The 27,067-nt window shown below is 40.0% G+C and overlaps 1 protein-coding gene across 1 annotated transcript; it reads left to right on the plus strand.

Moving 5' to 3' along the window:
* The first annotated feature begins 2,038 nt into the window (after window positions 1-2,038).
* Window positions 2,039-10,079, plus strand: LOC123841937 (fatty acid-binding protein 5-like). The gene is made up of 2 exons (XM_064581594.1): window positions 2,039-2,059; window positions 9,504-10,079. The coding sequence occupies exons 1-2, from the start codon at window positions 2,039-2,041 to the stop codon at window positions 9,930-9,932; spliced, it is 450 nt and encodes a 149-aa protein (XP_064437664.1). The 3' UTR covers window positions 9,933-10,079.
* Window positions 10,080-27,067: the final 16,988 nt, after the last annotated feature.

Genomic DNA, 27,067 nt, shown 5'->3' on the forward strand with positions numbered 1-27,067 from the left:
ACTAAAAAAACAAAGTCACTTTATCTTTTGGGGGCCCTTGGTTTCTTCATCTGCAAAATGAGAGGACTGGATAAGTTGAAGTCTAAGATTCATTCTGGTTCTAACATCTTGTAAATCAACAAGAATATCGAGGATCAGTAAGCAGTCACAGACAACCTCAAACACTGATTATGACAGATGACAAAGCATTATCAAGCATACTGAATAAGAAATCAGAACTATGGCTCTCTTCTTTGCTTCTAAATATCAACTTACAAATGTTAACTTTAAAGTGTTTAAAGGAAAAAATATCTAGATACTGTTTTTGTGCCACAGTGAAATTTATGCTTAAATGTTTTTTGGGCACCTGGCTGGCTCAGTCAGGAGAACACGTGACTCTTGATCTCAGGGTCATGAGTTCTAGCCCCATATTGGGCATAAAGCTTACTTAAAAAAAAATCTAAAGTGTTTAAAAGAAATTTGTTCTAGCCTGGAAGATACATCTAGATACCTCTAGAAATACAAACATTTTCATTTCTTTTAGTATGGTGAAGGGTTAATTATAGGCATTGATGGATAACCTTTTATTTTCATGATTTTATCTCACCCCTTACCAAATGAGCAACCTCAAAAGTAGTGTCAAAAGGGCAGTAAAGTTTCCAAAGCTAAAAAAAAAAAAAAAAAAAAAAAAGAAAAGGGCATGTCTTCTCAGACTTCCACAAATGCTAATTACTCATAATGACAAGTCATTACCCAAATCCATTTCTGGAAAGTCACAAGGACTCGACAGGTCAAAGCAAAAATGTCATTTCATGCTCCAGCAAGACACTCTGCCAAATTAACCCTCAATATACTTATAAATGTGCTATCCATTTTTTCCGAGGAGGGAGAAACAAATATAAAGGGAGGTCAGTACCTGGGAGAGAGGAAACCAATTCAACGCATACAACTGGGAAGGCAAAGGCAGCTATTGAGCTCCAGGAGAAAGGAGCTTATATCAAGGATGTCCTGCAACCTAACTTTAACTACAGGCACAACTGTGGGCTTCTAGGGGACTGGACTCAACAGACATAAATGCAGCTATCTGGAATTTGGAACTGGGGATATGGGAAGGTGCGAGCTCTTTGGATGGGGACAGGGAGAGACTAAGACCCATGGCTACCTATAGCAATGGATTTTTAAAAAGATTTTATTTATTTATTTATTTGAGAGAGAGAGAATGAGAGAGAGCACACGAAGGGGGGAGGGTCAGAGGGAGAAGCAGACTCCCTGCTGAGCAGGGAGCCTGATGCAGGACTTGATTCTGGGACTCCAGGATCATGACCTGAGCTGACGGCAGTTGCTTAACCAACTGAGCCACCCAGACACCCCAGCAATGGATTTTGTAAACAAATTCTGGTTCCATCCAGATCTGTATTAATAAATTTATTCATTATTTCATTTATGTTTTCAAGCATATATTCAATTAGCAGATATTTCCTGGGGATCTACTCTTTGTCAATCACTGTTCCAGGTTCTAGGAATACAGTGGTGAATAAGATGGACAGTGCCTGACCTCCTTGAATTTCCAGAAATAAGATCAACAATAACTAAATAAACACCAAATAAGTAAATATAATTGAGGTTCACACTTTATTGAGTATAATGAAGGGAACAGATAGGACAGGATGAGAGGTTTGAACAGTACTACTTAATCTAGTCAGCAGAGGGTTATGGATAAGAAGGCAGGGTCATCCTAGCAGATAGGAGCTAACAAGATCAAGAATAAGGAATAGTAGCATTCCAGCAAAGCCTTTGAGATAGGGATATAGAAACTGGAAAGAAATGACAGTGTGGTTGGAACCAAAGACAAGTGTGAGAGTGGGGAGAGCAGAGACTGGAGAGGTGGGAGGGAGCCTCTGAATTACAGGCCAGTTGGGAACAGGAGAGAGGGAACAGGAGAAGGTAGGAGATAGCATGTTCCAAAATTCACAGGTAACAATAGGCCAAGACTAGCAGAGAGAAGCAGATCCCTAGAATAAAAGGGGCTGCGTGAGGACTGTAAATACCTGAAGAAATCATGGAGAGCCTTGTAGTGAAGGTAAGGAATTTGGGATTTACTCTAAATTTAATGGGAGGCCACTAAAGTATTTTAGTTGAAGAACAATATGATTTGACAGGTTTTTTTTAAAAGATTTTATTTATTTATTTGATAGAGAGAGACACAGTGAGAGAGGGAACACAGAAGGGGGAATGGGAGAAGGAGAAACAGGCTTCCCACAGAGCAGGGAGCCTGATGTGGGGCTCAATCCCAGGACCCTGGGATCATGACCTGAGCTGAAGGCAGATGCTTAAGGACTGAGCCACCCAGGCGCCCCTTGACAGTTTTTTTTTTTTTTTAAGATCACAGTAGGTATGTAGTGGTAAAAATGAAAGAACAAAAACTATACAACAACATGGAACATCTTAGGAAGATGATGAACTTTAAAAGCAACCCCAGAAGATTACATACCATGAGATATCCTCTTTATAAAGCTCAAAACAAGCAAAACTAAGAATACATTATTTGAGTATATAGATGGGATGAAAGAATAGTTTTTTGTTTGTTTGTTTGATTTTTTAAAGATTTTATTTATTTATTTGACAGAGAGAGACACAGCGAGAGAGGGAACACAAGGAGGGGGAGTGGGAGAGGGAGAAGCAGGCTTCCCGCTGAGCAGGGAGCCCAACGCAGGGCTCAATCCCAGGACTCTGGGATCACTACCTAAGCAGAAGGCAGATGCTTAACAACTGAGCCACCCAGGTGCCCTGAAAGAATAGTTTTTAAAGGGAACTATAAACATGACATTCAGGATGGTGGTGACCTCTGGAAAGAGGAAAGAGGGTGGTATAGGGGACATATAGGTAATTACCATGTTTGTGCTCTAATCCTTAAGTTGCATGATTGGTTCTGAGTGTTCATTTTATTATGCTTTATCATTTGTTATATTTAAGAGGAAAATGAGATATTCTGGCTACTGCATGGGGAAAGGATTTGAGGGAAGCATGACTGGAAGCTGTGAGACTAGTTAGTGACTGTTTCAGTCCCCAGGCCAGACACTTATGGTCTTCCATTGTGCAAATTGCAGGAGGTTTGAGAGAGGGCCCACAGCCACCAGTCACACCTGCCCAACACCTGGCACCACTTTGTATACATAGTACAGAGTCAGTAAAATTTTCCTTAGTAAAATCATGAACAAGTACAAAGAGTGCCTAGATATATTAAAACTCAAGACAGACACATAATGGTTATTGAACTATCAACTATATGGTAATTACATGTTTACAAATCACTTTCACATTAATTGTCTGTTTTTGCCCAACTATGGGAGATTCATACATCACATGAGAGGTAGCTGGGCACAGTGGCATGCCTGTAGTCGCAGCTACTCAGGAGGCTGAGGCAGAAGGATCACTTGGGCCCAGGAGATCTGGGCTGTACTGTGTTATGCCGATTGGGTATCCGCACTAAGTTTGGCATCAATATGGTGACCTACCAGAAACCAGGAACCACTAGGTTGCCTAAGGAGCAATAAACTGGCCCAGGTTGGAAACAAAGCTAGTCAAAACTCCCATGCTGATCACATGAGAGTTAAAGTGACTAGTCCAGGCATGATATATTCAGAGCACTAAATGAGAAAAATATGCAGCCAAGAATACTATATCCAGCTAGGCTGTCATTGAAAATAGAAGGAGAGATAAAAAACTTCCAGGACAAACAAAAACTAAAGGAATTTGCAAACGCAAAACCAGCCCTACAAGAAATCTTGAAAAGGGTCCTCTAAGCAAAGAGAGAGCCGAAAAGTAACATAGACCAGAAAGGAACACAGACAATATACAGTAACAGTCACCTTACGGGCACTAAATTCATATCTTTCAATAGTTACCCTGAAGGTAAATGGGCTAAATGCCCCAATCAAAAGACACAGGCTATCAGATTGGATAAAAAAACAAGACCCATCGATATGCTGCCTGCAAGAGACTCATTTTAGACCCAAAGACAGATTGAAAGTGAGGGGGTGGGAAACAATTTACCATGCTAATGGACACCAAAAGAAAGCTGGGGTGGCAATCCTTATATCAGACAAATTAGATTTTAAACCAAAGACTGTAATAAGAGATGAGAAAGGACACTATATCCTACTTAAAGGGTCTATCCAACAAGATCTAACAACTGTAAATATCTATGCCCCTAACATGGGAGCAGCCACTTAAATAAGCCAATTAATAACAAAAGCCAAGAAACACATTGACAACAATACAGTAATAGTGGGGACTTTAACAACCCCCTCACTGAAATGGACAGATCATCTAAGCAAAAGATCAACAAAGAAATAAAGACTTTAAATGACACACTGGACCAAAGGGACTTCACAGATATATTCAGAACATTCCATCCCAAAGCAACAGAATACACACTCTACTGCCCATGGAACATTCTCCAGAATAGATCACATCTTAGGTCACAAATCAGGTCTCAACTGGTACCAACAGATTGGGATGATTCCCTGCCTATTTTCAGACCACAATGCTTTGAAACTAGAACTCAATCACAAGAGGAAAGTCAGAAAGAACTCAAATACATGGAGGCTAAAGAGCATCCTACTAAAGAATGAATGGGTCAACCAGGAAACTAAAGAAGAATTTTAAAAATTCATGGAAACCAATGAAAATGAAAACACAACCATTCAAAATCTTTGGGATACAGCAAAGGCAGTCTTAAAAGGAAAGTATATAGCAATACAAGCCTTTCTCAAGAAACAAGAAAGGTCTCAAGTACACAACCTAACCCTACACCTAAAGGAGCTGGAGAAAGAACAGCAAATAAAGCCTAAACACAGCAGAAGAAGAGAAATAATTTCTTTTCTTCTGCTGTGTTTAGGCTTTATTTGCAGAAATCAATGAAATAGAAACCAAAAGAACAGTAGAATAGATCGATGAAACTAGGAGCTGGTTCTTTGAAAGAATTAACAAGATTGATAAACCCCTGGCCAGACTTATCAAAAAGAAAAGAGAAATGACCCAAATCAACAAAATCATGAATGAAAGAGGAGAGATCACAACCAACACCAAAGAAATACAAACAATTATAAGAACATATTGGGAGCAACTCTATGCCAGCAAATTAGATAACCTGGAAGAAATGGAGGCATTCCTAGACATGTATCAACTACCAAAACTGAACCAGGAAGAAATAGAAAACCTGAACAGACCTATAACCACTAAGGAAATTGAAGCAGTCATCAAAAATCTCCCAACAAACAAAAGCCCAGGGCCAGATGGCTTCCCAGGGGAATTCTACCAAACATTTAAAGAAGAATTAACACCTATTCTTCTGAAACTGTTCCAAAAAATCGAAATGGAAGGAAAACTTCCAAACTCGTTTTATGAGTCCGCCGTTCCCTTGATCCCCAAACCAAAGACCCCATCAAAAGGAGAATTACAGACCAATATCCTTGATCAACATGGATGCAAAAATTCTTGCCAAAATACTAGCCAATAGGATCCAACAGTACATTAAAAGGATTATTCACCACGACCAAGTGGGATTTATCCCTGGGCTGCAAGGTTGGTTCAACATCCATAAATCAATCAATGTGATACAATACATTAACAAAAAAAGAACAAGAACCATATTATCCTCTCAATAGATGCAGAAAAAGCATTTGACAAAGTACAGCATCCTATCTTGATCAAAACTCTTCAGAGTATAGGGCTAGAGGGGACATACCTCAATATCATAAAACCCATCTATGAAAAACTTACAACGAATATCATTCTCAATGGGGAAAAACTGAAAGCTTTCCCCCTAAGGTCAGGAACACGGCAGGGAAGTCCACTATCACCACTGCTATTCAACATAGTGTTAGAAGTCCTAGCCACAGCAATCAGACAACAAAAAGAAATCAAAGGCATCCAAATCAGCAAAGAAGAAGTCAAACTCTCACTCTTTGCAGATGATATGATACTTTATGTGAAAAGCCCAAAAGACTCCACCCCAAAACTGCTAGAACTCATACAGGAATTCAGTCAAGTGGCAGGATAAAATCAACGCACAGAAATCAGTGGCATTCCTATACACCAACAACAAGACAGAAGAAAGAGAAATAAGGAATCGATCCCATTTACAATTGCACCCAAAACCATAAGATACCTAGGAATAAATCTAACCAAAGAGGCAAAACATCTGTACTCAGAAAACTATAAAATACTCATGAAAGAAATTGAGGAAGACACAAAGAAATGGAAAAATGCTCCATGCTCATGGATTGCAAGAACAAATATTGTGAAGATGTCAATGCTACCTAGAGCAATCTACACATTCAATGCAATCCCCATCAAAATACCATCCACTTTTTTCAAAGAAATGGAACAAATAATCCTAAAATTTGTATGGAACCGGAAAAGACCTCGAATAGCCAGAAGAATGTTGAAAAAGAAAAGCAAAGCTGGCGGTATCACAATTCCAGACTTCCAGCTCTATTACAAAGCTGTCATCATCAAGACAGTATGGTACTGGCACAAAAACAGACACATAGATCAATGGAACAGAATAGAGAGCCCAGAAAGGGACCCTCAAGTCTATGGTCAACTCATCTTCGACAAAGCAGGAAAGAATGTCCAGTGGGAAAAAGACAGTCTCTTCAACAAATGGTGTTGAGAAAATGGGACAGCCACACACAGAAGAATGAAACTGGACCATTTCCTTACACCACACACAAAAATAGACTCCAAATGGTTGAAAGACATCAATGTGAGACAGGAGTCCATCCAAATCCTAAAGGAGAACACATGCAGCAACCTCTTCGACCTCAGCTGCAGCAACTTCTTAGAAACATCGCCAAAGGCAAGGGAAGCAAGGGCAAAAATGAACTATTGGGACTTCATCAAGATGAAAAGCTTTTGCACAGGGCGCCTGGGTGGCTCAGATGGTTAAGCATCTGCCTTCGGCTCAGGTCATGGTCCCGGGGTCCTGGGACTGAGTCCCGCATCGGGCTCCCTGCTAGGCGGGGAGCCTGCTTCTCCCTCTGCCTCTCTCTCTCTCTCTCTCTGACTCTCATGAATAAATAAATAAAACATTAAAAAACAACAAACCCAAAAGACAACTGACAGAACGGGAGAAGATATTTGCAAATGACATATCAGATAAAGGGCTAGTATCCAAAATCTATAAAGAACTTACCAAACTCAACACCCAAAGAACAAAGAATCCAATCAAGAAATGAGCAGAAGACATGAACAGACATTTTTCCAAAGAAGACATCCAAATGGCCAAGAGACACATGAAAAAGTGCTCCACATCGCTCGACATCAGGGAAATCCAAATCAAAATCTCAATGAGATACCACCTCACACCAGTCAGAATGGCTAAAATTAACAAGTCAGGAAATGACAGATGTTGGCAGGGATGCGGAGAAAGGGGAACCCTCCTACACTGTTGGTGGGAATGCAAGCTGGTGCAGTCACTCTGGAAAACAGTATGGAGGTTCCTCCAAAAGTTGAAATAGAGCTACCCTAAGACCCAGCAATTGCACTACTGGGTACTTACCCCAAAGATACAAATGTAGGGATCCGAAGGGGTACATGCACCCCGATGTTTATAGCAGCAATGTCCACAATAGCCAAACTATGGAAAGAGCCAAGATGTTCATCGACAGATGAATGGATGAAGAAGCTGTGGTATATATATACAATGGAATATTATGCAGCCATCAAAAGAAATGAGATCTTGTCATTTGCAACGACATGGATAGAACTGGAGGGTGTTATGCTGAGCAAAATAAGTCAATCAGAGAAAGACATGTATCATATGACCTCACTGATATGAGGAATTCTTAATCTCAGGAAACAAACTGAGGGTTGCTGGAGTCGGGGGGCGGTGGGAGGGATGGGGTGGCTGGGTGATAGACATTGGGGAGGGTATGTGCTATGGTGAGCACTGTGAATTGTGCAAGACTGTTGAATCACAGATTTGTACCTCTGAAACAAATAATGCAATATATGTTAAGAAAAAAAAGAAGAAGATAGCAGGAGGGGAAGAATGAAGGGGGGGAATTCGGAGGGGGAGACGAACCATGACAGATGATGGACTCTGAAAAACAAACTGAGGGTTCTAGAGGGGAAGGGGGAGGGAGGATGGTTAGCCTGGTGATGGGTATTAAAAAGGGCATGCTCTGCATGGAGCACTGGGTGTTATGCACAAACAATGAATCATGGAACACTACATCAAAAACTAATGATGTATGGTGATTCACATAACAATAAAAATTTTTAAAAAAAGAAAAAGAAACTAATGATGTAATGTATGGTGATTAACATAACAATAAAAAATTAAAAAAAATAAATTGACTAGTCATGGTTCACACAGCGAGGTGAGGGTTAAGCTGAAACCAGATCCTTCTAAGTTGGCATGCTCTTTCCACCATATTTTGATGCCTCTCAAACACCAGGCATAAATAATCACTTTCAATACCATCCCACCTCATTCCCAAATCATTCTGTTTAAGTTATTTATTTTGTCAAGTATCTTTCAAACCCTGTAGCCTTTAGAGTTTGTTACACACATACATATATATATTGTACATATTCTCTATTTGCCCATCCCCAATAATTTCATCAGCTTATTGACCACAGTATGTAAGCTTTCCCTTTTTTTGCAACCCAGAAGGTACTGGGCATGTGAGTGTGTTGAGGCACTACCACCTGTGATCCCATGGGTCATCAAAATTTATCCAGCTACTCCAGTGGCTAGGTAGGTGGGTCCCCTTTCTCTCCTCACTACTCTAGGCTGAATGAGTCTTTTAATGAACAAGACTTTCCTTATATGAGGAGCCTGTTATTCAGACAAAGTCATTCAAGACTAGCTGTACACTCTTGCCAGAAATTTCCCAAAGTCTAAAGCCCTGACACTAGACACACAGTAGTTGATTAATAAATTTTCCTCTGCATTCCACGATAACAATTCCTTATTTACCTGATGCTAAGACATCGGATATCTTCCTACAAGGGCTCTAAATCCCTTTCATAATCCTGTTACTTATACCAGGATACAGTGTACCATCAAGAATATCAGAAATTTATGGCTGAGCAAACACAAAATTAAAATTTAGGATCTAGTCCTGGGTCCAGAAACAGAACCACAGAAATCAGGATGCAGAAGGTTGAAGTGGGTGGATGCAAGGATTAAGCAGGGTCAGAAGCTTGACGCATCAAGTTAAATGACCAAATCTAGGTAGAAGTCTGGAAGAGAAGCTGCAGCAAGAGCTGGGAAATATCACATTCCAAAGTTGACAACCTAAAACACCTAATGGGTTCCTTTTTGCAAGAATAAAAATAATAATCTCTGCTAAGCCTCATGTGCCTGGTACCACTATAAACTATTTGCATGCATAGTCTCATTTAATCCACACAAAAATAATTTACCATTATTTCCCCTTTTTGTAGATGAGGAAACTGAGGTTTAAGAAGATGAAGTGACCGACGCCCCACTCTGCTCTGCTCTCTAGGCCAGCTGGCCCGCGCCCACCATATCCACCATTCAGCAGCTGGTAGGAAGATGGCGCTTAGTGGAAAGCAAAGGCTTTGACGAATACATGAAGGAAGTAGGAGTGGGAATGGCTCTGCGAAAAGTGGGTGCAATGGCCAAACCAGATTGTATCATCTCTTCTGATGGCAAAAACCTCACCATAAAAACTGAGAGCACTTTGAAAACAACACAGTTTTCACGTAACCTGGGAGAGAAGTTTGAAGAAACTACAGCTGATGGCAGAAAAATTGAGACTGTCTGCAACTTCACAGACAGCACATTGGTTCAACATCAGGAATGGGATGGGAAGGAAAGCACAATCACAAGAAAATTGGAAAATGGGAAATTAGTGGTGGAATGCGTCATGAATAATGTCACCTGTACTCGGGTCTATGAAAAAGTAGAGTAAAAATTCCATCATCATTGTGGACAGGAATTAGCTGTGAGGATGAATAAGCTCAGTTCAATGAGCAAATCTCCATACTGCTTTTTTTTTTTTTCATTACTGTGTTCAATTATCTTTAACACAAACATTTTACATGCATCTATTTCAAGTGTTGATTTAATTAGGATCATCCCTTTGGTTAGTAAATAAATTTGTGCTAAAAAAAAAAAAAAGATGAAGTGATTGGCCCAATGTTACACAACTATTAGGAAAGAAAATAATTAGGAGAGGAAGAGATAGAGACAGGATCAACTCTAGTCAGTGTTGCTCACAAAACACCATCTTAGTGAACAATCAATACTACTTTCAGATGAATCTTTGTCTTCAATTCCCTCTCAGATTTCCTGACAACATACATATACATTATAAAAATTAGAAGTAAGTTTATATTCATTTGGCTTTGAATTGAGTTCCTCATTTTTTGATGCCCTTTGAGATGACTTGAGAGAACTCAGGATTGAGAACCACAGCTTTGGGCTTAAAAAGACCCCACAGACAGGGATGTCAGGATGCTTCACTCTTGAGTTCCCCTTGGAGGACTCAGTGTCTCCTTTATAGCTCTGCATGGGGTCTCCAGTGTGCTGTCATGCCTTGGAGTGATAAAGGGAGGAGAGTAGGGGCAAATTAGAAGATAGACAAGGACAAGTCTGAGTGTTATAATTCTGATTAAAAAAATCGAGACACCATAAAAATTCTATTTCTGAAGATTTATACTCCACTTAATTCTATGAAGACTTGAGGTGGCTAAAAAAAAAATCTACTTGGAAAGCAAATAGAATTATTGGATTGTGAAACTGAGAGCTATAAAATTTAAAACAATTTTATATGAAACTTCAATATTTTTTGTATTTCAAAGTAAAAGAGTCAGATGGTATTAAGTAAATTTGAATCTCTTAGGCTTGAGGACACAAGGAAGAAGAGGAGCACAAGGTTTCCCTTTGCTGGGTAAACAGAAAGGCTGCCGTCAGTGGGAGCTACCTTAGGTTAAAGGCCTGCTTTGGGCTGGAGCCTGCACTTGACCCTGATTCTTACAAGACAAATCTTATAAGATTTGTCTCCTGGATCTCTCCTGATGTCTACATGACCCTTCTTTTCCCCTATGGAAAGTCTGTTATGAGTTCTGTACCTACTTCAGCTTCTTGGTGAACACAGCACCTGAACTTCACATTTAATCATACCCTGTAAGGTATTATCTTCTCTCTCTTTTTTTTCTCATTTGTGTTAAGTTTCTTTTTCCAGTTGAAGAGTAAGCTCTTTTGATGTAAGAACACTCTCTGATGCTTCTCTTGTTTTCCCCAGTCTCAAGTGAATGACAGCTTAGTTCAGTGATTAAGATTTGAGTTTAAATTCTGTATCTGTGTGATATTAAATAGGTTACTTACTCTTTTCTTCTTCTATAAAATAGGGATTAAGTGGGCATAAATTGCACAACCCAGCGCCTAGCACATATTCATTACCCAGTAAGTTTTATTTATGATCATTATTCTTTATTGATTAGGAGAAATGGCTTCAGGTCCTGATACACAGCTGAGGCCCTCTTACGAATGATCTCTGAGTTCATAGATACTATTCCTCTCTTTTCAAGATTAGGAACTGAGCCCTCTTTTCACCATAATAAGGAACCCCCACCACCTCTGCCACTACAGCTCCTCTCCATCTGATTTGAGTGTCTATTATCATTTCATTGAGATGCCACTTAGACAAAGCCTTAAAATGTGGAGCTGGGGAGGGGGTCTGGGTGTAGTCTGGGGTAGAGTCCTGCTCCATTAACATTCAATCCACAATAGAGACCATTATCTTGGCAGCAAAATACCCCAGCAGTAGTGATGTGAGGAAATGGGGGTGGGTTACCAAAGCAACAGAGAGACTTGAGCTGCACTGTTTCTATGGCAACAGAGAGCAGGCATGAGCACTTTCCTAGTTGGAATGACGGTTAGTTAGACTCTCACCAACAGTATGGGTGATTTTATCAGATGAATTGCATTGCAAAGGTTGGATTAGTAAAAGGTTTCTCTTAGAATTTTGGCCAGAATGAAACCCTAACCCTTCAAGTGGAGCCCAGATGTCTCTCTTGGGAGGCAGTGTTCTCTCCTTGGCTACTGACCAATTAATTCTCTCCCAATATCATCAATTCTTATTTATGACCTGCAATCTCCATGAGTGGCTTTCTTGAATAAAATCCATTTATGGAAATCTGACTCATCAGGCACATAAATTAAATAGTAGACAACTAAGTGCCCAAGCAATTTTCCCTTTTTTTCTCAATTTTAATTTATAAAAGAAATACACTTACATCATTAAAAAGTAATTAGTTCTTAAAAGCTTATGAGAAAAAATAGCACTCCCCACATGTATAATACCTCCTCCCTCACCCCAGTTTATAGAGGCAACCACTTTTAACACTTTTAGCTATATACCCTTTATTTACCTTAATATTTCCAAATATTTCCACATTGAATACAATTTCCTATTAAAGTAAATTGATAGAGCTCTCTCACATCCTACCTCTCTTCAATTCCAACCTCCAATATGATTATACCACAACTTTTGAATAAATCCATATGAAGTATTTTCAACATCAAGGACACATTGGCTCACTGCTGAGTCAGTCAGGTAACCACATGACACCTGGGTAAGGGGCTGGAGACCTCCTCATTTGAGGTGCAGACCTCCACCCAATCCCCTAGGTCTGGTCTGGCCCATCTGCCCTCCTCTACACCCACTGTGCCTGTAGCTGGAGGCTCTCTGTTCAATTTCTCTAGGGAATTACCTCCTGCTTCTTGCCAGTAGGAGTGGAGATCTGGGGGCTCTGCCTGTCCCTTACAGATTTTAACGTAATTCGTTATTCGCAGTTGCTGCTTTTTGCTTACCTTTAGTAGTAAGCTGCAGCCTTAGATTCCTGAGACTTTCTACTGGCACTCGGGCTTGACCTTCTTCTCACACCCTCTGCGTACACAATGGGTATTCTGAGTTACAGGTGTCTTCTGCTATTGTCCAAAATGCAGTTGTGTTTCTAGTTTTTATTTCCTTGTTGTTTGGGGGTAATTATAATAGAAGAGGACAGAAACACCTTTTTGCCATCAGAAATCTCTAAGTTTTGTCGAGGTGCTTGGCTGCCTGGGAGGTAGCGCTCATTGGAGTGATTTGGGGATGGATTCTATGAAATACCTTCCAAATCTTACAGTACCATTATTTTAAATGTATGACTATCTAAACCCATCCAGAGAATGATTTGGTTTGAAAAAAATAAGTTTTCTGTTCTGGTATATTGTAAATCAAGGCTAGGTAATTTTACTTTTTGACTGATTGAGGGTCTATCCTAAGAAAATAATTTAAGACAAGCACTAAATGAAATTGATTATTGCTGTCTTAACTATAATTGTGAAAGATGGAAATTACCTAAATGTCCAATGAGAAGAAGACTGAGATATGTGACTACAATGGAATAATATGTACACATGGAAAATACGCCATTGTATTAAGAAGCTGATTTTTTGCTCTGGTTACAAGCGTACAAACTATCCATTATAATCTCTTTGTGTTGCAAATTCCCCATCTGTACAATGGAATAGTAAAGTAGTTACCTCATAAGGGTTTTGTGGGGATGGAAGGAAAGAATGCCCCTCAAGTCTGAGCTCATGCCTGAGACTTGGTAAGCACACAATAAATGCGATCTACGGCTGCTGCTTGTTCCACAATATGATGGTCTGCGTGTAAATGTGCGATTTTGTGTGTTCCACTTTTCTTTTTTCTAATATTACTCGTCAAATAAAAAATCAAGACACACAACAATTTCCTCTGTAACAATATAGAAACATTTACATTATAATGAAATTGTTGTAAGCAGAGATCCTCTGGCTAAAGAAGTGTGGTTATGGGACCAGCAACATCAGGATCACCTATAAAGTTGTTAGAAATGCAAATTCTCATTCACCACCCTACACCTTCTGGATGAGAAATTCTGGGATGGGGCTCAGCAATCTGTGTTTTAACAAGCCCTATAAGGGATTCTGATGCATGTTAAGTGGTTCTCAACATTGGCTGCACACTGGAATCATTTTAGCTTTAAAAATGAATGTCTGGCCCCACCCAGATCAATTAAATCAGGTGCTCCATGGATGGTGCTCAGGCATTGGTAATTTTTAAAAACTATCAGGTGATTCTGATGCACAGGCAAGACTGTGAGCCACAGCTTTAGGGGGATTATTATAGAGGCAGGCCAAGTTAGATGGGAGGGGCAGGTAGCCGTACTCGATGTGGTAATGTGAGCCAGTAGAACACGATTCTCTTTACCTTTGAGAAAACTGCCTCTTTATAGAGATCTGGGTGCATTAGTCCCTCAAGGAAAACCTGATATTTTCTTAGGTGCCAGACCAGAGACAGCCTCACATTGCCTGAGTTTTCCACCCAAACTCCCTCTTTGAGAGTCAAGCTGTGTCCCATCAGAGTCAAACACCCTCCAGGACTGAATTTCCAATTCTTGGCTAATTTTCTGGGTTTAATCTCGGAGATTTACTGACAAATTTCTATCAAGAAATTACAAAGAAATAAACACCCCTAGTTACATTTTATTTTCCCTTTACTCAAATTTTCTCACTTGTTTGCTTTTATCCTGTTGAATCTTTCATATTTTTATAATTCTCCTCAAATTCTTTCTTAGAATTTGGTCCAGTAAAATAAATAGAAGCTATAAAAGCCAATCAGTGGTAATCTGCATTTGCTTTTTTACTGAATCCTTTATTTATCCAACCAGTAAGCATGTATTCTATGCATTTTAAGAAATTTCTATTGAGTATCTCTAGGTGCACTGTGAAAGCTGCTGAAGAAACACAAGTTATAACACCCTTCCTTTCTTTAAGAAATTTACTTAGTATTGTTATTGGATGAAAAGAGAAACACCTGAAGTAAATAAAGAACAGTATGTTCAAATTTCTGAGCTGAATACAATCACATGTAAGAGAATGAACATGTATTAAGTGCTTAATACAAACCAGGTATTAGGCTAAGTGTTTTCCATTCTCCAAGTGCAAATCTATGAGGTGGTAATTTGGGTGGTCCAGCCTCATGGGTCAGGGTGTGAGCTCCAGAGTCTGCCAAAGCAAATTACTTACCCATTTTATGCCTCCCAGGTAAAACGCGGATGGTAATAATCCTACCTCAATGGGTTGTCATGAGTTTCAAATTCAGGTAAAGCACATAGAGCAGTGTTCGATGAATGTGTCTTAATTACTCAACACATTTCAGTGTCTGGCACATAGAAGCTATCATGGTTAGATGGCATTTTTTATTTATTTATTTATTCTTATGTTAATCCCCATACATTACATCATTAGTTTTAGATGAAGTGTTCCATGATTCATTGTTTGTGCATAACACCCAGTGCTCCATGCAGAATGTGCCCTCCTCAATACCCACCACCAGGCTAACCCATCCTCCCACCCCCCTCCCATCTAGAACCCTCAGTTTGTTTTTCAGAGTCCATCGTCTCTCATGGTTCGTCTACCCCTCCAATTTCCCCCGCTTCATTCTTCCCCTCCTGCTACCTTCTTCTTCTTCTTTTTATTTTTCTTAACATATATTGCATTATTTGTTTCAGAGGTATAGATCTGAGATTCAACAGTCTTGCACAATTCACAGCGCTTACCAGAGCACATACCCTCCCCAGTGTCTATCACCCAGTCACCCCATCCCTCCCACCCCACCCCCCACTCCAGCAACCCTCAGTTTGTTTCCTGCAATTAAGACTTCCTCATAGGTTAGATGGCATTTTAACTCCATTTTAAAGATGACAAAACTGAGGTTAAAAAAAAAAAAAGAAAAAAAATGGAGGTTGAGAGAGGTTAATGATATCATGTTATTATTATCACCTAGCTGGGCACCAAAACCTATATGCTTTCTTTTTTGCTTGTAAAATCAAGCGCTGACATATTTTCCATAGAATCCAAGCAATTTACTACTCTGTTTGCATTACAAAAATACTTAACAAAGCCAAAGTCAAACTCTACATGGTCAGTTTTATTTATTTATTGCTTGATTTTTAATAAAGAGGTATGTTGTAAGAAACAGTAAGTGCTTCTTCTGGTAACAGACCTACCCAGGCTCATCACCATGACATCTAAACCACTGTGGTATGTTCAACTCCCACCCAAGGCAAGCTCACCCTCTGCCTCTTTCCTCTTCCTCCTGTTCCTCTTCTTTCCTGTTTTGCATGTCCCCATATTCCAAGGCCCTGCCCAGGCCCCTTCCTCTGTGACCCCACTTCACCCCTGTTCCCTGTCCCCCTTCTCAGAACCCATGCAGCCATGGTCAATGCTTATAATGACAATAAGCCTTTCCTCCTGGCACAGAGCATCCCACCCATATTATCTCATTGAATCTTCAACACCACCTTGATTTTGTGACCTTCACTCTACAGATGAAGAAATCTGAACTTCCGGGGGTTAAGAAGCATGTTGGCGTTTCCACATCTAAAAACTGGAAGAAGTAACTCTAGCCCTAAATCTCTCACTTTATGCTGCAATACTCACATTTCATGTTTATTTACCCTGGGCTTTCCACCAGACTGGGCTCCTTGAATTCAGTGAGCACAGTAATGGGACACAGAAGAACTAACTATTAGTGACTAACAGAGAAGTCCTTCAGTCAGAACAGTATACTCTGATAGAACATGTCTTCCCATCCCACTCCCAGTGTGTGCCATTGAAGAAGCCCCAGTGGGCACAGACTGACACTGAGGACACTACAAAAGCCTTCATGATAAAGCACAGAGACCACAGCGTCACCCAGCCCCAAGCCAGATTTTGGGTAAGCAGTCCCCTTTCCTCTCTATTTCTATCTGGAATCTAAAGTCCCATGGAGGTTTATCTGGTTTAACCCTTAAATGATATGAGTTTCTTCTGGACTTCCATTAGTCATTTATTCATTTGAAAATATTTGTTGAGCTGCTACTATGTGTATGTTCATTGTACTAGGTACTGCAAAAAGAAATACAGTCCTTGCCTTCAAGGAATGGAGCCAAGTAATCAAAGAATCCCACAAATCCATTTGGTAAGTACTGTGACCAAGAGGCATGAGCTGCTCTGAGAGCACCCACTAGAGGGACTTAACCTGTTTGGGAGGTAAGAAAAAGCCTTTCTTGAGGGAGTGATAATTGAGCAGAGATCTGGACAAGAGTAAAAGTTATGTAAAATTAGGGAAGGGGTGCAGAATGCAGGGCAAACAGTATGTACAAAAGCCTAATATGATGGCCACATACACAGGCAAAGGAAAGACAAGGCAGGAGGTGTGAGTGGTGAGGAGTCAGACCTGGAATGACCTTATGGACATATTAAGGATTTAAGTTCTTGTCTTAAAATCAATTGGAAAAACCCTGAAGTTTTTTAGGCAGAAGGTAACATTATTTAATTTATGTTTTGGAAAGTTTACAACATGAAAGTCACATTGGGGCCGTGCACAATGTAGACCAGTAGGCTAGAAAGATGATGTGGGACAGGGTGATGCTGGTGAGGTGCAAACAAGTCCACTAATGTGAGATAATCAAATGATAGAATTGTGGTGATTAATGATAGGAAAGAGTGGGAAAAAGACATGTCAAAGAAGACATTTTGGTTTTTTGTTTGAAGATTGGTGGATGGGGCTACCATTCATGATGATGGAAGACAAACTTCTAAAGGGAAATACTGAATTCAGGTTTCAACAGGCCAAGTTTGAGGAGCCCTTAACACATGGAGATGTCAGGAAGGCAGTTAGGCATGTGGATCTGAGATTCACAGGATTGGTTTAAGCTCTTTAAACTAGAGTTTGTGAGTCATTAGCCCATGGGAGATAATTAAAGTCATGGGCAAAGACAAAATTTATAAGAAGAGATTAAAGAATGAGAGAGCTTCCTCAATATTTAATGAGCCAAGAGAAACTTGTAAAAAGACAGACATATGTTCAGAGCGATAGGAATAAAATCAGGATAAGGAAGGGAGCATTTTAAGGATGATTTCACAATGTGGAGGTCGTTAGGGCCTTAACCTGAACTTTGCAGTGGAGTGATACCAAGAGCAATAGAAATGGAATCTGTTGTCATCAGTAATTTTCATGGATGTGAATGCCAGAAACCCCATGTTGCAGTCCCTGCCAAACACTAATAACCTTGGTCTTGGTATTTGAGTCCAAGCCAAGCAGTTTGAAAGAAAGCTGGTTTCATCCAACCTATTTCTAACATTCCAATACAGCAGAAGAGAAAAAGACAGAAGAATTTGAATTTGCTGATAATCTTTGAACTAAAGGTCAAGACAAGAAAGGGAGTAATTATCTGCAGCTGAAATCAAATCTCTCAACCAAAGGTGGTGAATTCCCAAGTGGATGCAGTGTGCACACCTAATGAAGAGTCCATCTGTTACAAGATGAATTGTGGCAAAGCTCTGGGAGCATCACAGCATCTTATGACAAGACCACTTTGTCCCTTCAAGCATGTTATAAAGACTTGGGAAAAGCTTCATTTTGCACCTGACATTAAAGCACCATTAAAGGATTGTGAATACAATCTCAAAGCCAGGCATTTCTGAGGATGGCAGGAGTCATGAACTCATCCTATTACTTTTAGAGGGACAGGAAACATAAAAAAAAAAAAAAAAGAACAAAGCTCTGTTTAAAGAGCAGAAAAGCCTAGGAATAAAAGAGGAAAAATGTAAGTACATGTGGAATCACAGCTTAAAATAGCACATAGTGTGCCTGGTGTCCTGTGAAGGAGCAAAAGTCACGAGAGCTTCTGTGCTCAAACATGCTGTCACATGGATGTGAGGCTTGAGCCCTCCTTCCAAAATTCTGTGTGCTGGCAATTACCACTATACTGAGGTATGCAGGGGGCTCTCTGTCAGCCCTGCTCCCTGTCTAGTGTGTTCTGAAGCTCTGTAGTTCACACCCAATTCACACAATGATTAGGCTTCACAGTGCCTCTCCCCTTTAGATACCCAGTGAGTTCATCACTCATCATGGAGGAAGAACAGAGGTCCCATGGTGGTGGTGGGAGGGAGACAAGTTTTGCTGCTGCTCCATCATGAAGAATGATACAATGGCTGCCATTTACTCTTTCTTATTACTGTGGGCCAGAGACCATGGAAAGTACTTTATGTAGGTTATCTCTCCAATCCTCAGATGAACCCAGAAAATTAGGCACTATTCACCTCATGTTACAGATAAGAAAACCGAGTCCAGGAAAGATTAACTGATTGTCCATGTCAGGCTCCAAAGTCCATCCTCCTTGGACTTCACCCCAGATTCTTATCTGGTTGTGGATACAGTGTGTAAAATCAGGAGGAGGTATTAGAAAGTACATCCAGTGGAGGAGATAGCCATTACTGTCTATTAATCCAGCATCTGTGGTCCTTTTGGGATATTGCCTCTCCCCTACTGGGATGGAAATCTAGACACCTTCCCTCCACCATAGAAGATGTATTAGTCCCCAGAAGGTACTTCTGCCAGATCTCTCCTCTACTCCCCACAGATAAGGGTTTGGCTCATGACTTAAGCTTGGCCAACCAGGGTCTCTCCCCTGGGATATTGACTCCTGAGCTGAAGAGCAAGGACAGCAAAAGAACTCAAGAGAGACTGCTGAGTACTTCCTTCCTGTTCCAAACTGGATTCCTTAACCACTCCTTATTCAATAAATTCTCTACTCCTTGTAACTAGTTTCTGTTGCTTACAGTCAAAGGACCCTAACTGAAAAAACTTGGCATATAAAAGAGTTCTAATATTTTATAAAACAAGAAGGAGAAAAAATTTGGTAAATCATTTCAAAGAATATATTAAAGGAGCATGGGGGCATATGGGCCTCTGGTGGGAGATGCCTGCTGTAACCAGTAAAATATGGCAGAAGTGATGCTGTGTCAATTCTGGGCACAGAATACCCTAAGTGGCCTGGAATTTTCCATTTTTTGCATTTTGGAACCCTTACTCACCGTGACACTCCCTCTTGGAAACAAGCCACCATGCTATGAAAAGCCAATTCACATGGAGAGGCCATGTGAAGTAGTCCAGTCAATAGTCCCATTGGAGCTCTCAGCTGCCAGCGAGCACCAACTGCCAGCCATACAGTGTACCATCTTGGATGTCTAGCCCAGTTAAACTTTCAGATGACTGCAGCCCCAGTCTCCATCTGATTGTAACCATATGAGAGACCCTAAGTGAGATTCACCTGGTCAACATGTAGAAGTCTGAGCAATAATAGTAAATCGTTTTAAGCCATTAAGTTTTGGGTTGATTTGTTATGCAGCAATAGATAACCAGAACAGAATGCTTAGAATTAGGATTGCTGGGTGGAAGGAAACGTACTCTTATGATTTTGATAGATACTGTCAAATCTCCTCTCTGAAGCCTGTACCAGTTAATATATCCACCAGAGGTAGATGATAATAAAGATGGGATTCTGTAGCCAAGCTCCTTATATTTTTCATAGCTATAAGAAATCAAGAGCACTCACTAGCACTCATTATTTCAAAATTCTTGTCAAGAAAAATGATTGGAAGAAAAGATATTTGAAAAGAAGCGTAGGCTATTCCAAATTCCTTTTTAACACCTTGCAATATATTTTTGGTCCATCACTCAATTTACCTTGGGTCCTGACAGTAAATCATGCTATCATTTGTGAGTAGGGAAACTAAGCAGTGCTATTTAATTAAATTTTATTTGCTATGAAAAATGCTTACTGAAGCTGTGAGAAGTACTGAGGGACCATAGAGATGGCTGAGGTAGGAATGGAGCAGAGTCTACAGTGCCTTACACAAATAAATCAGACCTGCTCCCTTTTTTCTGCAAAGTTACAAGCCCAACATTGACGTGGCACCTTGATCCTAAAGCTGGGTTGTTCCTACATGTGGGTTTCTTTATTTACCACCCTTTGTCTATTCCAGGAGGCTGTCTCCATTCCTGTTGGCTTCAATTCCTACTCCTTTATAATATGATTGCAGGAAGTAGAGTTTTTCCTCTTCTTTACATCTTTTTTTATTCTTTATTGTTATGTTAATCACCACACATTACATCATTAGTTTTAGATGTAGTGTTCCATGATTCATTGTTTCTGCATAACACCCAGTGCTCCATGCAGAACGTGTCCTCTTTAATACCCATCACCAGGCTAACCCATCCTCCCTCCCCCTTCCCCTCTAGAACCCTCAGTTTGTTTTTCAGAGTCCATCGTCTCTCATGGTTCATCTCCCCCTCCACTTTCCCCCTCTTCATTCTTCCCCTCCTACTATCTTCTTTTTTTCTTAATGCATTATTTGTTTCAGAGGTACAGATCTGTGATTCAACAGTCTTGCACAATTCACAGCGCTCACCATAGCACATACCCTCCCCAGTGTCTATCACCCAGTCACCTCATCCCTCCCACCACCCCCCCACTCCAGCAACCCTCAGTTTGTTTCCTGAGATTAAGAATTCCTCATATCAGTGAGGTCATATGATACATGTCTTTCCCTGATTGACTTATTTAGCTCAGCATAACACTCTCCAGTTCCATCCATGTCGTTGCAAATGGCAAGATCTCATTCCTTTTCATGGCTGCATAATATTCCATTGTATATATATATACCACCTCTTCTTTATCCGTTCATCTGTGGATGGACATCTTGGCTCTTTCCACAGTTTGGCTATTGTGGACATTGCTGCTATAAATATCTGGGTGCACGTACCCCTTCAGATCCCTACATTTGTATCTTTGGGGTAAATACCCAGTAATGCAATTGCTGGATCATAGGGTAGCTCTATTTTCAACTTTTTGAGGAACCTCCATACTGTTTTCCAGAGTGGTTGCACCAGCTTGCATTCCCACCAGCAGCGTAGGAGGGTTCCACTTTCTCCGCATCCCTGCCAAAATCTGTCATTTCCTGACTTGTTAATTTTAGCCATTCTGACTGGTGTGAGGTGGTATCTCATTGAGGTTTTGATTTGGATTTCCCTGATACCGAGCGATGTTGAGCACTTTTTCATGTGTCTGTTGGCCATTTGGATATCTTCTTTGGAAAAATGTCTGTTCATGTCTTCTGCCCATTTCTTGATTGGATTCTTTGTTCTTTGGGTGTTGAGTTTGGTAAGTTCTTATAGATTTTGGATACTAGCCCTTTATCTGATATGTCATTTGCAAATATCTTCTCCCATTCTGTCGGTTGTCTTTTGGTTTTGTTGACTGTTTCCTTTGCTTTGCAAAAGTTTTTTATCTTGATGAAGTCCCAATAGTTCATTTTTGCCCTTGCTTCCCTTGCCTTTGGCGATGTTTCTAGGAAGAAGTTGCTGCGGCTGAAGTCAAAGAGGTTGCTGCCTGTGTTGTTCTTTAGTATTTTGATGGACTCCTGTCTCACATTGAGGTCTTTCAACCATTTGGAGTCTATTTTTGTGTGTGGTGTAAGGAAATGGTCCAGTTTCATTCTTCTGCATGTGGCTGTCCAATTTTCCCAACACCATTTGTTGAAGAGACTGTCTTTTTTCCATTGGACATTCTTTCCTGCTTTGTCAAAGATTAGTTGACCATAGAGTTGAGGGTCCATTTCTGGGCTCTCTATTCTGTTCCATTGATCTATGTGTCTGTGTTTGTGCCAGTACCATACTGTCTTGATGATGACAGTTTTGTAATAGAGCTGGAAGTCCGGAATTGTGATGCTGCCAGCTTTGCTTTTCTTTTTCAACATTCTTCTGGCTACTTGGGGTCTTTTCTGGTTCCATACAAATTTTAGGATTATTTGTTCCATTTCTTTGAAAAAAGTGGATGGTATTTTGATGGGGATTGCATTGAATGTGTAGATTGCTCTAGGTAGCATTGACATCTTCACAATATTTGTTCTTGCAATCCATGAGCATGGAGCATTTTTCCATTTCTTTGTGTCTTCCTCAATTTCTTTCATGAGTGTTTTATAGTTTTCTGAGTACAGATGCTTTGCCTCTTTGGTTAGATTTATTCCTAGGTATCTTATGGTTTTGGGTGCAATTGTAAATGGGATTGACTCCTTAATTTCTCTTTCTTCTGTCTTGTTGGTGTATAGGAATGCCACTGATTTCTGTGCATTGATTTTACTTCCTGCCACTTGACTGAATTCCTGTATGAGTTCTAGCAGTTTTGGGGTGGAGTCTTTGGGGTTTTCCACATAAAGTATCATATCATCTGCAAAGAGTGAGAGTTTGACTTCTTCTTTGCCAATTTGGATACCTTTGATTTCTTTTTGTTGTCTGATTGCTGTGGCTAGGACTTCTAATACTATGTTGAATAGCAGTGGTAATAGTGGATATTCCTGCCATGTTCCTGACCTTAGGAGGAAAGCTCTCAGTTTTTTCTTTTTTTTTTTTTTTTTTTTTAAGATTTTATTTATTTATTTGAGAGAGAGAGAGAGCATGAGAGGGGGAGGGTCAGAGGGAGAAGCAGACCCCCTGCCAAGCAGAGAGCCCGACGCGGGACTCGATCCCGGGACTCCAGGATCATGACCTGAGCCGAAGGCAGTCGCTTAACCAACTGAGCCACCCAGGCGCCCCGCTCTCAGTTTTTTCTCATTGAGAATGATATTCACTGTGGGCTTTTCATAGATGGCTTTTATGATATTGATGTATGTACCCTCTATCCCTCTACTCTGAAGAGTTTTGATCAAGAAAGGATGCTGTACTTTGTCAAATGCTTTTTCTGCATCTATTGAGAGGATCATATGGTTCTTGTTCTTTTTTTTATTAATGTATTGTATCATGTTGATTGATTTGCAGATGTTGAACCAACCATGCAGCCCAGGGATAAATCCCACTTGGTCGTGGTGAATAATCCTTTTAATGTACTGTTGGATCCTATTGGCTAGTATTTTGGTGAGGATTTTTGCATCCATGTTGATCAAGGATATTGGTCTGTAGTTCCCTTTTTGATGGGGTCTCTGTCTGGTTTTGGGATCGAGGAAATGGTGGTCTCATAAAACGAGTTTGGAAATTTTCCTTCCATTTCTATTTTTTGGAACAGTTTCAGAAGAATAGGTATTAATTCTTCTTGAAATGTTTGGTAGAATTCCCCTGGGAAGCCATCTGACCCTGGGCTTTTGTTTTTTGGGAGATTTTTGATGACTGCTTCAATTTCCTTAGTGGTTATAGGTCTGTTCAGGTTTTCTATTTCTTCCTGGTTCAGTTTTGGTAGTTGATACATCTCTAGGAATGTATCCATTTCTTCCAGATTATCTATTTTGCTGGCATAGAGTTTGCTCATAGTATATTCTTATAATTGTTTGTATTTCTTTGGTGTTGGTTTTGATCTCTCCTCTTTCATTCATGATTTTGTTGATTTGGGTCATTTCTCTTTTCTTTTTGATAAGTCTGGCCAGAGGTTTATCAATCTTGTTAATTCTTTCAAAGAACCAGCTCCTAGTTTTATTGACCTGTTCTACTGTTCTTTTGGTTTCTATTTCATTGGTTTCTGCTCTGATCTTTATTATTTCTCTTCTCCTGCTGGGTTTAGGCTTTATTTGCTGTTCTCTCTATCCCCACTATTATTGTATTGTTGTCGATGTGTTTCTTTGATTTTGTTATTAATTGGCTTATTTAAGTGGCTGTTCCCATGTTAGGGGCATAGATATTTACAATTGTTAGATCTTCTTGTTGGATAGACCCTTTAAGTAGGATATAGTGTCCTTCCTCATCTCTTATTACAGTCTTTGGTTTAAAATCTAATTCATCTGATATAAGGATTGCCACCCCAGCTCTCTTTTGGTGTCCATTAGCATGGTAAATGGTTTTCCACCCCCTCACTTTCAATCTGGGGGTGTCTTTGAGTCTAAAATGAGTCTCTTGCAGACAGCATATTGATGGGTCTTTTTTTTTTTTATCCAATCTGATAGCCTGTGTCTTTTGATTGGGGCATTTAGCCCATTTACATTTAGGGTAACTATTGAAAGATAGGAATTTAGTACCATTGTATTGCCTGTAAGGTGACTGTTATTGTATATTGTCTGTGTTCCTTTCTGGTCTATGTTGCTTTTAGGCTCTCTCTTTGCTTAGAGGAGCCATTTCAAGATTTCCTGTAGGACTGGTTTTGTGTTTGCAAAGTCCTTTAGTTTTTGTTTGTCCTGGAAGCTTTTTATCTCTCCTTCTATTTTCAATGACAGCCTAGCTGGATAGAGTATTCTTGGCTGCATATTTTTCTCATTTAGTGCTCTGAATATATCCTGCCACTCCGTTCTGGCCTGCCAGGTCTCTGTGGATAGGTCTGTTGCCAATCTAATGTTTCTACCATTGTAGGTTACTGATATATTTTCCTGAGCTGCTTTCAGGATTTTCTCTTTGTCTCTGAGACTTGTAAGTTTTCCTATTCAATGTTGGGGTGTTGACCTATTTTTATTGATTTTGAGAGGGGTTGTCTGTGCTTCCTGGATTTTGATGCCTGTTTCCTTCCCCAAATTAGGGAAGTTCTCTGCTCTAATTTGCTCCAATATACCTTCTGCCCCCTCTCTCTTTCTTCTTCTTCTGGGATCCCAATTATTCTAATGTTGTTTCATCTTATGGTATTGCTTATCTCTCATATTCTGCCCTTGTGATCCAGTAGTTGTTTATCTTTCTTTTTCTCAGCTTCTTTATTTTCCATCATTTGGTCTTCTATATCACTGATTCTCTCTTCTGCCTCATTTATCCTAGCAGTTAGTGCCCCCATTTTTTATTGCACCTCATTAATAGCCTTTTTGATTTTGACTTGGTTAGATTTTAGTTCTTTTATTTCTCCAGAAAGGGTTTCTCTAATAACTTCCATGCTTTTTTCAAGCCCAGCTAGTATCTTTAAAGTGATGATTCTGAACTCTAGATCCGACATTGTACTAATGTCCGTATTGAGTAGGTCCCTGGCAGTTGGTACTGTCTCTTGTTCTTTTTGTTGAGGTGATTTTTTCCATCTTGTCATTTTGTCCAGAGGAGAATAGATGAATGAGAGAACAAAAAGCTAACAGGGTAACAACGTCCCCAGAAAATATACTCTAAACAAATAAGAAAAGACCTGAAGCTGGGGAAAGGGAAAGAAAGAAAAAAGAAAAAGATAAATATAAAAACAAACAAAAACAGAATATGATCAAATATGATCAGGCTGGTGCATAGATCAGTGCCACACACTAGATTTTGGGTGTATTTTGGTGTGTTAGAAGAAAGTGCCTCCCAAAATTTTAAAGAAAGAAAAACTTATATATGTACAAAAATAAGGGTTGATATGATGAAGGGATGGAATATGATTGTAAAGATGAAAATTATAAAAAATTTTGTAAAAGGAATTGATAAGAAGTTGTTTGAAAAAAGAAAGAAAAGGATTTAAAAAAAAGGAAAAAAAGGAGAGAATGTGATCAGGCAGGGAAGTAGAAAAAAACCATACACTAGAGATTTTGGGTATATTTTGATCTGTTAGAAGAAACTATCTCAAAATTTTAAAGAGAGAACAACTTATATATATATATGCCAAAAATAAGGGTGACTACTATGAAGGGATAGAATATGACTCTAAAGATAAATAAAAATGTTTTTTAAAAAAGGGATTGATAAGATGTTGGTTGAAAAAGGGTAAAAGAAAAATTCAAAAAAAAAAAAGACAGTTAAAAAAAAGAAAATTAACTTTGAAAGACTAAAGAATCATGGTAAAAAAGCCATAGATTCTATGTGCATTATTCCCCTAGCGCTGGAGTTCTGCCGTTCTCATTGATTGGTAAACTTGGTCTTGGCTGGCTGTTCTCTCTGATCTTCTGGGGGAGGGGCCTGTTGCCATGGTTCCCAAATGTCTTTGCTGGAGGTGGAAATGGCCCGCCCTTGCCGGTCCAGGCTAAGTAATCTGCTCGGGTTTGCTCTCTGGAGCTTTTGTTCCCTGCAAGCTTTCCGTGCAGTGCTGGAGGCCAAGAGTGAAAATGGTGGCCTCCCAATCTCCGCCCTGGATGAGCCAAGAACTCGGGCCCCACTCCTCAGTGAGCCCTCAGAGAAAAGCAGTCAATCACTCCCGTCTCCCTGGTCTCCAGCCGCACTCCGTGCTCACCCAGCCTGTGACTGAGCATTTCTATCTCTGGCACCCGACCCCGTGTGGAGTCTCCAAACCCAGCAGATCCCCGTGGTGCGCTCCCGCGCCACTCCTCCCT

This window comes from Mirounga angustirostris, unplaced genomic scaffold, assembly GCF_029215605.1.
Source record: "Mirounga angustirostris isolate CCGP_5_RB_7025 unplaced genomic scaffold, mMirAng1.0.hap1 SCAF_16, whole genome shotgun sequence".
NCBI lineage: Eukaryota > Metazoa > Chordata > Mammalia > Carnivora > Phocidae > Mirounga > Mirounga angustirostris.

Bases quoted from the DNA above. Each gene is read 5' to 3' on its own strand.
- LOC123841937 (XM_064581594.1), top strand. From the start codon at position 2,039: ATGGAGAGCCTTGTAGTGAAG. The intron at 2,060-9,503 runs GTAAGGAATTTG...TCTGCTCTCTAG, and splicing joins TGGAGAGCCTTGTAGTGAAG to GCCAGCTGGCCCGCGCCCAC.